The sequence below is a fragment of the Rutilus rutilus genome, assembly GCF_951802725.1.
Source record: "Rutilus rutilus genome assembly, chromosome: 17".
Classification (NCBI taxonomy): Eukaryota; Metazoa; Chordata; class Actinopteri; order Cypriniformes; family Leuciscidae; genus Rutilus; species Rutilus rutilus.
In genome coordinates, this window is record NC_140230.1 from 37239648 (window position 1) to 37255661 (window position 16014).

General features: G+C 44.2%; 2 protein-coding genes across 6 annotated transcripts in view; one reads left to right on the forward strand and one right to left on the reverse strand.

Moving 5' to 3' along the window:
* Window positions 1-7336, forward strand: part of khdc4 (KH domain containing 4, pre-mRNA splicing factor) — a 16781-nt gene extending 9445 nt beyond the window's left edge. The window contains exons 10-14 of one of the 5 annotated variants that reach the window (XR_014625030.1): window positions 8-204; window positions 1049-1265; window positions 1681-1790; window positions 6035-6126; window positions 6906-7336. Coding sequence is in view for 3 of the 5 variants with exons in the window: in XM_084385526.1 (XP_084241652.1) it covers window positions 8-204; window positions 1049-1201; window positions 1681-1790; window positions 6035-6126; window positions 6906-7090 (737 nt within the window). In the remaining 2 variants the exon portion in view is untranslated. Of the gene's footprint in view, window positions 1-7; window positions 205-1048; window positions 1266-1680; window positions 1791-6034; window positions 6145-6287 lie in introns of all 5 variants that reach the window. The other 4 variants (XR_014625031.1, XM_084385526.1, XM_084385528.1 and 1 more) reach the window with 4 other exon arrangements.
* Window positions 7337-10936: 3600 nt separating this feature from the next.
* Window positions 10937-15432, reverse strand: malsu1 (mitochondrial assembly of ribosomal large subunit 1). The gene is made up of 4 exons (XM_084385531.1): window positions 15141-15432; window positions 14603-14766; window positions 11374-11455; window positions 10937-11308 (listed from the first exon to the last, which is right to left on the reverse strand). Exons 1-4 carry the CDS (start codon window positions 15316-15318, stop codon window positions 11157-11159), a joined length of 576 nt encoding a protein of 191 aa, XP_084241657.1. The 5' UTR covers window positions 15319-15432; the 3' UTR covers window positions 10937-11156.
* Between the last annotated feature and the right edge of the window lie 582 nt (window positions 15433-16014).

A 16014-nucleotide genomic window follows, 5' to 3' on the forward strand; every position in this document is an offset into this window, starting at 1 on the left:
TCAGCAGGTTTTCTCCAGCCTCCTGCTATGAATGGGATGCCTCCTCAGTCTCAGTATTATCCTCATCCTCCCGCGGGATTCCAGCCGTATCCCGTTCCCGTTCCTCAGCAACCCGTCGCTCCTCCGTATCCGGTGTCTCCCGCGGCCCCGGGGCCCGTCCCCCCCGCGCAGTATCCCCTCGCGCCCGCTAGCGTCCCGGCACAGGTAACTCCGCGCTCACCTGTGCGTGCGTGTGAATGTGTGAGTGTGTGAGTGTAAAGCATGTGTGAGTCAGCTCAAGCTGTCGCATCCGTCTTTTCACATGCAATACTGTACATAACACATAATCAATATCATGAATCAACTCATAATAACACATAATCAATATCATGTCTCACTGTAGGCGTCTTACAACAGTTCCCACACGAGCGATTTTATAATTATCATGACAGAATAAGCTAATTAAAGACATGAAGATAGTTAGCTCCACACCAGCTGCGTAACTTCATCACCTAACCCTTCAGAAACGTCCTGTTGCTTCTACATGTTGTCACTTCTTCTAGAGTCTCTCCATCATTCTGACTCCAGTTTGAACATAAAAGGCAGAACACACACACACACACACACAAGCTCTTGAAGCTCCACCCTCTGTGCTGGGAGCAGCAGCTCATTTGCATTTAAAGGGACAGACACGAAACAACGTGTTTTCGCTCACCCTCAAAAAGTGACAACTTTAACATGCTATATAAAAATATCTGTGGGGAATTTTGAGCTGAAACTTCACACACACACTCTGGACATCAGAGACTTATTTTACATCTGTGAAAAGGGCATTATACCACCCCTTTAAACAATTAGATTCATTGCAATAACGCTCAAACAATATAACACATAAATATTAGATGATAAATTTCTTAAACTATAATATTTTATAAAATAATACTAGTATAACAGTGATTATGAAATGGTTAGTTATTCACGATGTGTGTGTGTGACCTGTGTGTGTGTGTGTGTTTGTGTGTGTGTGTCTCCCGTCTCCTGACATCTCTCTCTCTCTCTCTCTCTCCAGACTCTTCCTCCCGCTCAGTTCCCGCCCCCTGCCGTGGCTCCGCCCACACACTCAGCTCCGCCCAGACCCGTGGCTCCGCCCCTCCCGCCACAGAAGCGCCGCTTCACCGAGGAGGTGCCGGACGAGTCGGAGCAAGGCCTTCTGGGATACCAGGTGAGCTGTCGGCCCGCGCCGGACCCTGCTCTCGTCACCGTGCGGCTTTATCCCGTTTCTGCAGGTGTGTGTGACGTCAGCGTCCTGTCGCCATGGTGACAGACGGGTTGTGGGCGGAGCCTGAGGGGTCACGAGGACCTGATCTGGATGTTTGTAGTGAACGACAGCTGATGAAAGGTCAAACTCTAGTGAGCCGCAGAACTAGAGGACAGGGAAACACTAAACCAGTCCAGCAGTTAATTATTGTTATTTTAAATACAGCAGCTCACTAGGGTTTGTGGCGAATGATGGGAACTGCTCACGTGTTTGACTGTCAATGTGACACCCCCCCCCCCCCCCCCTTCTGTATAAGAGAGATGTGTGTGTGTGTGTGTGTGTGTGTGTGTGTGTGTGTGAGAGTGAGAGATGATCAGTCACTGATGTGTGTGTGTCTGTAACGGAGGGTGTGTGTTAATGCTGTTGTGTTTTTCTGCTCATAGCATGGACCCATTCATATGACTAATTTAGGTGCAGGCATGTCTGTGGGCAGCTCAGAGTCGTCAGGACCCCCGTCTGCTGCTTCCTCAGGGCCTGTGAGAGAGAGAGACAGGTCAGACACTTCAACACACACACTCAACACACACACACACACACGACATGTTGCGACGTTCGTCTGTTATAGGACGACTGAGTTTGAATAAACGAGCAGACACTGATTAGCTATACTTGATCGCCTAAATTAAAAAATAAAAAATAAATATTTGTGTAGTGTTCAATGTTGTTATCGATAGAGATGCGCGGATGGGGTATTATTTCATCCGCAACCGCGTCACAAAACTCATCATCCGCACCAACGTTTTTTGACCAAATGTCAAAGCCGCACCCGCCCGCCGTCCGCTGATTGGACGATGCAGTGCTCTGCTGATGTTAGAGAGAGGATGCAGTGCTCTGCTGATGTTCTAGAGAGGATGCAGTGCTCTGCTGATGTTCTAGAGAGGATGCAGTGCTCTGCTGATGTTCTAGAGAGGATGCAGTGCTCTGCTGATGTTCTAGAGAGGATGCAGTGCTCTGCTGATGTTCTAGAGAGGATGCAGTGCTCTGCTGATGTTCTAGAGAGGATGCAGTGCTCTGCTGATGTTCTAGAGAGGATGCAGTGCTCTGCTGATGTTCTAGAGAGGATGCAGTGCTCTGCTGATGTTCTAGAGAGGATGCAGTGCTCTGTGCAGTGCTCTGCTGATGTTCTAGAGAGGATGCAGTGCTCTGCTGATGTTCTAGAGAGGATGCAGTGCTCTGCTGATGTTAGAGAGAGGATGCAGTGCTCTGCTGATGTTCTAGAGAGGATGCAGTGCTCTGCTGATGTTCTAGAGAGGATGCAGTGCTCTGCTGATGTTCTAGAGAGGATGCAGTGCTCTGCTGATGTTAGAGAGAGGATGCAGTGCTCTGCTGATGTTAGAGAGAGGATGCAGTGCTCTGCTGATGTTCTAGAGAGGATGCAGTGCTCTGCTGATGTTCTAGAGAGGATGCAGTGCTCTGCTGATGTTCTAGAGAGGATGCAGTGCTCTGCTGATGTTCTAGAGAGGATGCAGTGCTCTGCTGATGTTCTAGAGAGGATGCAGTGCTCTGCTGATGTTAGAGAGGATGCAGTGCTCTGCTGATGTTCTAGAGAGGATGCAGTGCTCTGCTGATGTTCTAGAGAGGATGCAGTGCTCTGCTGATGTTCTAGAGAGGATGCAGTGCTCTGCTGATGTTCTAGAGAGGATGCAGTGCTCTGCTGATGTTAGAGAGGATGCAGTGCTCTGCTGATGTTCTAGAGAGGATGCAGTGCTCTGCTGATGTTCTAGAGAGGATGCAGTGCTCTGCTGATGTTAGAGAGAGGATGCAGTGCTCTGCTGATGTTAGAGAGAGGATGCAGTGCTCTGCTGATGTTAGAGAGAGGATGCAGTGCTCTGCTGATGTTCTAGAGAGGATGCAGTGCTCTGCTGATGTTCTAGAGAGGATGCAGTGCTCTGCTGATGTTAGAGAGAGGATGCAGTGCTCTGCTGATGTTAGAGAGAGGATGCAGTGCTCTGCTGATGTTCTAGAGAGGATGCAGTGCTCTGCTGATGTTCTAGAGAGGATGCAGTGCTCTGCTGATGTTCTAGAGAGGATGCAGTGCTCTGCTGATGTTCTAGAGAGAGGATGCAGTGCTCTGCTGATGTTAGAGAGAGGATGCAGTGCTCTGCTGATGTTAGAGAGAGGATGCAGTGCTCTGCTGATGTTCTAGAGAGGATGCAGTGCTCTGCTGATGTTCTAGAGAGGATGCAGTGCTCTGCTGATGTTAGAGAGAGGATGCAGTGCTCTGCTGATGTTAGAGAGAGGATGCAGTGCTCTGCTGATGTTCTAGAGAGGATGCAGTGCTCTGCTGATGTTCTAGAGAGGATGCAGTGCTCTGCTGATGTTCTAGAGAGGATGCAGTGCTCTGCTGATGTTCTAGAGAGGATGCAGTGCTCTGCTGATGTTAGAGAGAGGATGCAGTGCTCTGCTGATGTTAGAGAGAGGATGCAGTGCTCTGCTGATGTTCTAGAGAGGATGCAGTGCTCTGCTGATGTTCTAGAGAGGATGCAGTGCTCTGCTGATGTTCTAGAGAGGATGCAGTGCTCTGCTGATGTTCTAGAGAGGATGCAGTGCTCTGCTGATGTTAGAGAGAGGATGCAGTGCTCTGCTGATGTTAGAGAGAGGATGCAGTGCTCTGCTGATGTTCTAGAGAGGATGCAGTGCTCTGCTGATGTTAGAGAGAGGATGCAGTGCTCTGCTGATGTTCTAGAGAGGATGCAGTGCTCTGCTGATGTTCTAGAGAGGATGCAGTGCTCTGCTGATGTTCTAGAGAGGATGCAGTGCTCTGCTGATGTTCTAGAGAGGATGCAGTGCTCTGCTGATGTTCTAGAGAGGATGCAGTGCTCTGCTGATGTTAGAGAGAGGATGCAGTGCTCTGCTGATGTTCTAGAGAGGATGCAGTGCTCTGCTGATGTTCTAGAGAGGATGCAGTGCTCTGCTGATGTTCTAGAGAGGATGCAGTGCTCTGCTGATGTTCTAGAGAGGATGCAGTGCTCTGCTGATGTTAGAGAGAGGATGCAGTGCTCTGCTGATGTTAGAGAGAGGATGCAGTGCTCTGCTGATGTTAGAGAGAGGATGCAGTGCTCTGCTGATGTTCTAGAGAGGATGCAGTGCTCTGCTGATGTTCTAGAGAGGATGCAGTGCTCTGCTGATGTTAGAGAGAGGATGCAGTGCTCTGCTGATGTTCTAGAGAGGATGCAGTGCTCTGCTGATGTTCTAGAGAGGATGCAGTGCTCTGCTGATGTTCTAGAGAGGATGCAGTGCTCTGCTGATGTTCTAGAGAGGATGCAGTGCTCTGCTGATGTTCTAGAGAGGATGCAGTGCTCTGCTGATGTTCTAGAGAGGATGCAGTGCTCTGCTGATGTTCTAGAGAGGATGCAGTGCTCTGCTGATGTTCTAGAGAGAGGATGCAGTGCTCTGCTGATGTTAGAGAGAGGATGCAGTGCTCTGCTGATGTTCTAGAGAGGATGCAGTGCTCTGCTGATGTTCTAGAGAGGATGCAGTGCTCTGCTGATGTTCTAGAGAGGATGCAGTGCTCTGCTGATGTTCTAGAGAGGATGCAGTGCTCTGCTGATGTTAGAGAGAGGATGCAGTGCTCTGCTGATGTTCTAGAGAGGATGCAGTGCTCTGCTGATGTTAGAGAGAGGATGCAGTGCTCTGCTGATGTTCTAGAGAGGATGCAGTGCTCTGCTGATGTTCTAGAGAGGATGCAGTGCTCTGCTGATGTTCTAGAGAGGATGCAGTGCTCTGCTGATGTTAGAGAGAGGATGCAGCAAAGATGTTTAATGCTGATGTATGAGGCCTGGGCCTACGCTGAGTTTCGTTCATTTACGACGAGATGCGCTCTAGCTCACGATGCAGTGCAAGTGAACGCGCCGGCGCCTCCATTTATTATATTGTCTGTTATCACAGTTATTATATTGTCTGCTATATTTGCAATTGGTTGATGAAACATTTATTAAAATTAAGATACAAACGAAATTCACTTTAAAGAAAGGTTTTCTACAAAGCAAAACTTCATTAAGGGGTAAAAACCATGTCTCCCGATATATTATGATCCTATCTTTTATTACAATTGTTTTTGAGCTAAAATGTAATACACATCATATATATATACACACTGTATATGTTTCTTTTATCAAACATGTTTGGGGTCAGTCAAGAGCTAATTAAACTGCACGATCAGTTATCGGTAATGATACGTTGTTTATTATTGCAAATGTTTTTCATTTGTTTAATAAATCTCATAATGACGGCACATCACTATATCAGTCATAGCTTTTATTTCCATCTCAGATGAGTGGCGGTCGGGGGGGTGCTGGGCAAAGAATCAAATACAGTTGGAAACGACGTAGACCATTAATAACACAGACTGTTAACACTTGTTTTTAATTAGTATTTAAACATTCTCTATGATAAAAAATGTTTGTAAAAAATGGTTTTGTCGGTTATAGAGTTGTAATGACGGCGTCTCACGGTTATACTAGCCGTCACTCCCCCAGCTCCACTGCTGTCTGTCATTTATGTTAATAAAACAACAAAACACAGCTTTAACAAACATAACCCTATATTTAAATGTAATTTTCTACAGTGACTGAATCAATAGTTATTTTACATTTAGGCTTACATATACGATATTATAAACTTCATGATTTTCTGTATTGAAATCATGTGATGTTGATTGTGGTGTGTGTGTGTGTGTGTGTGTGTGTGTGTGTGTGTGTGTGTGTGTGTGTGTGTGTGTGTGTGTGTGTTGCGCAGCAGCAGAACGATCATGCCGTGTGTGTCAGCGCCGCTCAACGGACTGAGATCTCAGAAAGCAGACGAGAAGACGGCGCCGCCGAGCCTTCTGGGTAAGACACGCTTCACACGCACACACACTCCTGCTGATGTCTGTCAGTCACACACACACACACACACACACACACACACACACACACACACTCACACTCACTCCTGCTGATGTCTGTCAGTCACACACACACACACACACACTCCTGCTGATGTCTGTCAGTCACACACACACACTCACACACACACACACTCTCCTGCTGATGTCTGTCAGTCACAGTCACACACACACACACATACACACTCACACTCACTCCTGCTGATGTCTGCCAGTCACACACACACACAAACAAACACACACACACACACTCTCCTGCTGATGTCTGTCAGTCACAGTCACACACACACACACACACACACACACATACACACTCACACTCACTCCTGCTGATGTCTGCCAGTCACACACACACAGATGAGCTGCAGCAGCGGGACTGTATCATTAGCACAGGTAAAGCTGAAGCGTGCCGTTTCACAGGAAATGACACGCTTCAGCTTGAGGGCCGTGATTGGTCAGTTGAGTTGAGGCTCCTCCCCTGCCGTGCCGTGTGACTCCACACTAACGGGCGTCTCTCTTGTGTTCTGTGTTCTCTCTCTTTCTCTGTGTTTTTTCTCTCTCTCTTTCATGTCCCTGCGGGGGGATGCCGGATGGGCGGGGCCTCGTTCCCTTCCGCCTCCTGATTGGACGCTTCCAATGACATGCGGTTGTTTAACTTCCTGTTTCCTTGATTGCTGGTATGGTGTTGTTTGTGTGCTTGTCTCTGGTTTCTGGTGTCATCAGAGCCGCAGGTGAAGCGAGTCCGGGCCGGGCTGGTGGCGTACGCCGGAGACTCCTCGGATGAAGAGGACGATCACGGACCCTCCAAAGGATATACGTACCTCTCGCCATCTCCTCACCGGCCCAAAACACACACACACACACACACGCCGCAGACGCAGCCCATGCCCTTCTGGATGGCACCGTAAACACACACACACACACACACACACACACACAGGTAGCGTCGTCATTCATGGCCTCATCCGCTCCTAAAGACTCTCAGAGGGGATTCTGGGTCAGATAAGAACGAGGAGCCGCAGAAATCAGCATGTGACTGATCATGTGACACTGCAGGACTCACTTTTTAAAGCCTGCTCTGTTTTAGTTCTTCATCACTTTGATTTGTAATGTTACTGTGATTCTCTTGACAAATAAACTCATTACTCACAGAACGTGTGTGTCCTGGTTCTTCTTCTCCAGCTGAAGATGATCCTGTGAGTCACAGCACAGCTAGACCCATAACGGCTCAGAGACACCAGACCGGTGAACGATCAGAACACTGACAGCCAATCACAGCACAGCTAGACCCATAACGGCTCAGAGACACCAGACCGGTGAACGATCAGAACACTGACAGCCAATCACAGCACAGCTAGACCCATAACGGCTCAGAGACACCAGACCGGTGAACGATCAGAACACTGACAGCCAATCACAGCACAGCTAGACCCATAACGGCTCAGAGACACCAGACCGGTGAACGATCAGAACATCGACAGCCAATCACAGCACAGCTAGACCCATAACGGCTCAGAGACACCAGACCGGTGAACGATCAGAACACTGACAGCCAATCACAGCACAGCTAGACCCATAACGGCTCAGAGACACCAGACCGGTGAACGATCAGAACACTGACAGCCAATCAGAGTCCGTCCTGCTTTAACCCTCGTGCTCTCGCGTGAACATTACATCTCCAACTTAAACTGGTAAATCTTCAACGCTTTAGAGCGACAGACTGAAGTTTGATCTCTTCAAAGACGACACTCGGCAGATTATTGCTGAAGGCAAGTTTATTTATATAGCACATTTCATACACAATGGCAATTCAAAGTGCTTTACACAGAAGAAATTACAATTATAAAAAGAAATAAGAATAATTAAAACAGTTTATAAAAATACAGTACAGTACAGACAGTCGGAGGAACAGTGGCACAGTGCTCTCAGTAAAAGCACAGCTGAACAGAAGTGTTGTGAGTCTGGATGTTTAGATTAGATTAGATTAGATTCAACTTTATTGTCATTACACAAGTACAGGTACAAGGCAACGAAATGCAGTTTAGGTCTAACCAGAAGTGCAATAGCAGCAAGTGCAGGATATACAGTGGTTCCATAAGTGCAGAACATGGATATGTACTGAATAAATATAGAGTTGAATACTATTATAAACAAAAATTTACAGATAGATTGTCCTATGAATATAATATACAGATAACTATTACTGTGAACAGAGTTTACAGCTAGATATGTACTGAATATAATAATATACAGATGGCTGTTACTATAAACATAATTTTACAGATAGATATGTACTATGAATATATATACAGATGGCTGTTACTATAAACATAATTTTACAGATAGATATGTACTATGAATATATATACAGATGGCTGTTACTATAAACATAATTTTACAGATAGATATGTACTATGAATATATATACAGATGGCTGTTACTATAAACAGAATGTGAGCATAATATACAGATGGCTATTACTATAAACAGAATTTTACAAATAGATATATGTATAAGTTAGGCTAATGAGCAGTATAACAATGGATTTAAAGTAGTGCAAATAAAGTTTGGACAGAAGCTATCCGAGTGAGTGCAGTGGAAAGTAATTGCATATTACAGTTAAGGTACGATATTGCAATGTATATATAACAGTCGGTACTGTAAACAAACAGTCGGCAGTGCAATGAGCATATTCCAGTCAAGGTAGTAGTGCAAGATGCATATGTAAACAGTTGTTACTGTAATAACAGTCAGCAGTGCAAATGAACATTATAGTATTGCAAATAACAAATAACAAAATGGAGGCAGGTGTGAGGAGGGAGAGGAGAGTCAGTCAGTATATAAGGGGAGTGGGATCAATGAGGGTTAGAGTTTAATAAAGAGACAGCTCTGGGGAAAAAACTGTTCTTTAGTCTGCTGGTCCTGGTCCGGAGGCACCTGAAACGCCTGCCGGAAGGCAGGAGAGAAAACAGTCTGTGGGCTGGGTGAGAGGAGTCCTTAAGGATGCTGCGAGCTCGATGCAGACAGCGTTTCCTCTGGATGTGCTCGATGGCAGGTAGTGGAGTCCCAGTGATGCGCTGGGCGGTTTTCACCACCCGCTGCAGTGCCTTGCGCTCTGCAACAGAGCAGCTCCCATACCACACTGTAGCACAGTTGGTCAGGATGCTTTCTATTGCACAGCGATAGAAGTTCACCAGGATAGTGGAGGAAAGCTGATTCTTCCTCAGTGTCCTCAGGAAGAAGAGGCGCTGGTGAGCCTTCTTGACCAGGCTGGAGGTGTTGGTTGTCCAGGTCATGTCCGCCGAGATGTGGGTCCCCAGGAACTTGAAACTGGAGACACGCTCAACAGCCATTCCATTGATGTGGATGGTGTCGTGTGTGCCTCTTGACACTTTCCTGAAGTCCACGATGAGCTCCTTCGTTTTGGTGGTGTTGAGGAGCTGGTTATTTTCGAGGAGGTAGTGTTGAGGAGCTGTGAAAGTGACTACTGTAGGAGCACATCTGATCTCCTCTGGAAGCTGTTCCAGCATAATAGCTAAAGCGGACTCGCCATGCTTAGAGTGAACCCTTGGTGTTTCTAGCTGATCTGATCCTAGTGATCTGAGTGATCTGTTGGGTTTATATTCAGTGAGCATATCTGCAATGTATTGAGGTCCTAGGCCATTGAGTGATTTATATACCAGTAATAATACTTTAAAATCAATCCTAAATGTAAACCGGGAGCCAGTGTAAAGACCTGAGGACTGGTGTGATGTGTTCATATGTTCTGGTTCTGCTCAGCGTTCTGTATGAGCTGACACTGTCTTATGGTGTCTTTGGGAAGGCCAGTGAGGAGCCCATTACAGTAATCCACCCTGCTGGTGATGAAAGCATGCACAAGTTTCTCTAGGTCTTGACTGGAAACAAAGCATTTAATTCTTGCAATATTTTTCAGATGATAGTATGCTGATTTAGTTATTGCTTTGACATGACTACTGAAACTAAGGTCTGACTCTAGTGTCACACCAAGATTCCTGACTTGATGTTTAGTTGTTTGACCCCTAGAGTGAAGGTATGCGTTCACCTTGAGAACTTCATCTTTGTTTCCAAACGCAATGACTTCAGTTTTGTCTTTGTTTAACTGAAGAAAGTTTTGACACATCCAACTGTTGACTTCATCAATGCATCGGCACAGGGAGTCAATGGGGCTGTAATCGTTAGGTGATAGGGCTAAGTAGAGCTGTGTGTCGTCTGCAGAGCTGTGGGAAGAGATCTGGTTCTTTCTCATTATTTGGCTCATTGGGAGCATATACAGGCTGAAGTGAAAAAAGGTTTTAAAAAGTGAACTTAAAAGTTACAGAATTTTACATTGTTATTAAAAAACATGATCAAAAAACAACAATCAAAAAACATGATTGTTATTACTATCAATTTTTATATGAAATCTATATTTTCAAAAACGTTTTACTCTAAAACTACATGAAAATCAAAGCCATAAATCTAAACAAGTTGTGTTCCTAACGTGAGGTTGATATCTCAGTAAATGGTCTTTCAGTGAATGTTGTTCGGCTGCAGTTCCAGACGCTTCCACTAGAGGAAACTCCTCTCATTCATTTCCAGTGCGTCATTTCTGACCGCGAGGAGCTCAAGTGTGACTGTTGTTTCAGGACCATCTAACCTGTTCAGATCATGTCCATGATTATTTTGTTCACACAGCAAGTGCCAAAACCTTTACCAAGTTTCGTACCATTCCGATGAAGTAAAAAAATAAAAAAATATTTGTGAATTAAATCCTTTTATTGGAAGTTAGCAGCTCAAAACTGGATATTTCAGATGATTTTCTGACAGTATTTACATTCCCTAAAGCTGTTCTCCCACAGATGAATTGTGTGTGTGTGTGTGTGTGTTGTGGGATCACTTGTTCTTCATGTCCAGGATGAAGTCTGAGGGGTGTGTGTGTGTGTGTGTGTGTGTGTGTGTGTGTGTGTTGTGGGATCACTGGTTCTTCATGTCCAGGATGAAGTCTGAGGGGAGTGTGTGTTGTGGGATGCGCTGGAGCTGTTCATCATGCGAGCGCAGTGTCCAGAGCTTCTCCAGCTCATACGTGTCTCTGGTGTCCGACAGCATGAGGTGAAGCACCATGGATCCTGCGGGACAGAACACGGTCAGTCACACACACACACACACACACACTCTCGCAGCTGCTACGAACCGAAGTCGATGCACTTCCAGTCGTCGCAGTCTCTGCCCTCCAGCCGAACGTGCCGCTCCTCGTTCTTGCGCAGGAACTTAAACTGCGGATATAAAGAGTGTTTTCAGTGAGTGTATATAAGAGTGTCTTCAGCCGGATCAAACCCGGACACATCCCACTGAACCGAGACACTCCCGTCTCATTCGGGTCTATGGAAGCGTTTCTGCCTTCGAATAAACAACAGAAAGGTAACTGCGACTCTCACAATTTTTCTTGCAATTCCCAGTTTATTAACTGGAATTCTGACTTTATTCTTGCAATTCTGACTGTATTTTTCGTTATTCTTTATAATTTGCAATTCTACGGAGCCCCCCTAGTCCCACTTTGGCAAAAAAAAATTATTATAACTATCTTGTGGCCTCAAGATAGTAACTCGTGGCCTCAAGATAGTAACTCGTGGCCTCAAGATACTAACTCGTGGCCTCAAGATAGTAACTCGTGGCCTCAAGATACTAACTCGTGGCCTCAAGATAGTAACTCGTGGCCTCAAGATACTAACTCGTGGCCTCAAGATAGTAACTCGTGGCCTCAAGATACTAACTCGTGGCCACGAGAAAGTAAGTTTTTTCAAGGCGAACGTTCCCTTTAATGTTTCCATGGCGACGCGTCACGCGATACACTGCAGCCACAATAATACTGTATTAGATGTGTCGCTTTTATTTCGCTTTTCCTTTTTTATTCAAAATATTCACAAACTTGCTTTCCATGTCATCAACTAGCCCCTGAGAGTACGGCGCCACATTTAGAATGTTCAGTGCTGCCAGATTCAAACTGTGCTTTCGCGCATTGGCTGGCGCTGAGCCAGAGTCGGACGCGTTCAGCGCTGTCATCACAACTAAGCAGTTTTTTCAACTTCATAATGTTTATTTTAGGTTTCAGATATTTAAATACACATAAGCACGAGTAAAACAATATTGGAGTTTGTAAAACACACTGATGTCTGTGAAGCAGCAATAACAATCTATTCAAATATAATTTGCCGACATGTGTTATTCATATTAGACAAACATAGTGCAAGACAAGGAACTATAAAGTTGACTCTATTCTTCTCAGTTCACCGGCCACTTTTTTGCATTTATTTCGGGAGAAACTGATGAATTCACGTGCTGTAAATCCGACTGACAGGACAACATTGCAGCGCCCATCTCATGTTATTATAGATCAAGATTATTTATAAAGGTTTTTAAACGAGCCCAGAGTCAGACGCGTTCAGCGCTGTCATCACAACTAAGCAGTTTTTCAACTTCATAATGTTTATTTTTGGTTTCAGATATTTAAATACATAAGCACGAGTAAAACAATACATTTGGAGTTTGTAAAACACACTGATGTCTGTGGAAGCAGCAATAACAATCTATTCAAATATAATTTCCCGACATGTGTTATTCATATTAGACAAACATAGTGCAAGAGTCAAGACAAGGAACTATAAAGTTTACTCTATTCTTCTCAGTTCACCGGCCACTTTCTTGCATTTATTTCGGGAGAAACTGATGAATTCACGTGCTGTAAATCCGACGGACAACATTGCAGCGCCCATAACGTTATTATAGATCAAGATTATTTATAAAGGTTTTTAAACAACACACTCACTTACACGTATGTGAGAATCGGAATATCAGATAGGCTAGTTGATGACATGGTAAGCAAGTTTGTGAATATTTTGAATAAAAAAGGAAAAGCGAAATAAAAGCGACACATCTGTCATACAGTATTATTGTGGCTGCGGTCAATCGCGTGACGCGTCGCCATGGAAACATTAACATGGAAACGTTCGCCTTGAAAAAACTCACTTTCTCGTGGCCACGAGTTAGTATCTTGAGGCCACGAGTTACTATCTTGAGGCCACGAGTTACTATCTTGAGGCCACGAGATATACTATCTTGAGGCCACGAGTTACTATCTTGAGGCCACGAGTTACTATCTTGAGGCCACGAGTTAGTATCTTGAGGCCACGAGTTACTATCTTGAGGCCACGAGTTACTATCTTGAGGCCACAAGATAGTTATAATAAATTTTTTTTGCCAAAGTGGGACTAGGGGGGCTCCGTACAATTCTGACTTTATTTCTCGCAATTCCGTTTATAAATCAGAATTCTTTTTTCTTGCAATTCCCAGTTTATGAATTGGAATTCTGTCTTTTTCCTTCCAATTCCCAGTTTATAAATTGGAATTCTGTCTTTTTCCTCGCAATTCCCAGTTTATAAATTGGAATTTTGACTTTTCTCTGAATTCCCAGTTTATAAATCGGAATTCTGTCTTTTTCCTCGCAATTCCCAGTTTATAAATTGGAATTCTGTCTTTTTCCTCGCAATTCCCAGTTTATGAATTGGAATTTTGACTTTTTTCTCTGAATTCCCAGTTTATAAATCGGAATTCTGTCTTTTTCCTCGCAATTCCCAGTTTATAAATAGGAATTCTGTCTTTTTCCTCGCAATTCCCAGTTTATAAATTGGAATTTTGACTTTTTTCTCTGAATTCCCAGTTTATAAATCGGAATTCTGTCTTTTTCCTCGCAATTCCCAGTTTATAAATTGGAATTCTGTCTTTTTCCTCACAATTCCCATTTTATGAATTGGAATTCTGTCTTTTTCCTCGCAATTCCCAGTTTATGAATTGGAATTTTGACTTTTTTCTCTGAATTCCCAGTTTATAAATCGGAATAGTCTTTTTCCTTGCAATTCCCAGTTTATAAATTGGAATTCTGTCTTTTTCCTCGCAATTCCCAGTTTATGAATTGGAATTTTGACTTTTTTCTCTGAATACCCAGTTTATAAATCGGAATTCTGTCTTTTTCCTCGCAATTCCCAGTTTATAAATCGGAATTCTGTCTTTTTCGGAATTCTGTCTTTTTCCTCGCAATTCCCAGTTTATAAATTGGAATTCTGTCTTTTTCCTCGCAATTCCCAGTTTATAAATCGGAATTCTGTCTTTTTCCTCGCAATTCCCAGTTTATAAATCGGAATTCTGTCTTTTTCGGAATTCTGTCTTTTTCCTCGCAATTCCCAGTTTATAAATTGGAATTCTGTCTTTTTCCTCGCAATTCCCAGTTTATAAATCAGAATTCTGACTTTTTCTGAGTTTATTGCTCACAATTGCTTGTTTTATTCTCAGGTGAAACAAGCTTCCACAGACCTCAGTTTGTGTTCCCGCTAGTGTTATCGCAGTGGTTCCAGTGCGCGCGTCTTTACCGCTTTGAGCACGAACTCTGCCATGGCGCTGAGGTGTCGTGGGGAAGATCCGCTCACGATGATCATGTGATCGGTGTACCTGAGCTCAGGTGAGACCCTGATGACACAGATGTCCGAGGCGTTCTCCTGCCTCAGGACCGACACCAGCAGACCCACGTCAAACCCTGAACACACAACACACACACAATAACACGCAACATACACACAATAACACACAACATACACACAGAGCTTTACAGGGTTGGTCAATGGGGTCCAACAAGTGTCTGGTGACACACATTCCTCAGAATATCTTACTTTGTGTTCGACAAAAGAAAGAAACTCATACAAACATGAGGGTGAGAAAATGACAGAACTTTCATTTTTGGGTGAACTGTACCTTTAATTGCATGTAATTATGCATAATTTATTATTACTACAGTTACAGTACGTAATGTGTAACAAAAGTAAAATTATATTTATTTGTTTAGCTGTTGGCGTTAGACATGACCCAGACACGAGCTGATGAGCCTCAGAGTTGTGTGTTGTCGAGCCTCACCTCGTGTTGTGTCGCTGTGAGGAGGCTCCGCGCGTGTTGTGGCGTGTTCTGCTGTTGTTGTGAGTGTGTGTGTGTCTGTTGTGTGACGCGTGACCTTCTGCTGTGAAGACGAGCTCAGACCCGCGACCCTGAGGAGCCCGAGAGGAGCTGTGGACCGCAGACAGCGCGCTAACATCATCCTGTGCGACACACACTCGGGGTGTGTGAGATTTATGTGGACTTTATATGAGGAAACACGTGATCTGAGCTCTCTCTCTCTCTCTCTCTCTCTCTCTCTCTCTCTCTCGGGCTCCTTCTGCGGCTGCGCGCGTGTGACGTCACCGGATGTGTGTCACACTACAGAGAAAGGCATCATATCGACTTTTTAATGTCATAATTTCATTTTTTTTTTTTTTTATCTCAAAATGATAACCGAGTATGGCATAATTTTGACCTATGTAATTATTAAGATTTCCCGAAGCGTGATATTTTTGTGTATCAGCGGTTATTAAACTTTCTAATACAAATGTTACGCGTACTAATTACGTCTGAACTATGTACGTCGTCTTAAAATAACTTTAAAGTTTGCATTAGTGGGCTAACGTTAGATGTATTTTTTATAGGCTACTGCTTGTTTAGTTATTTCTCAACAAGTGGCAATAGTGGATAATAATTGTAAGTTTGTTGTATGTTCGATAGCTTTAGTGTTTCGCTGTTGGTGTTGAAGTGAAGCAGATTAAACATGTTCTTTAGGCCATTAAATTCCTCGTTTCGCTTCAGAAACAGAAGCCAGCTTTGCCCAGTTATAACATGAGACTGAGATAATATCTCTAAATATGAAGCTGTTCCTCGAGACTTTAAAGAACAATTCAAGACTATGATTTCAAACTAATTC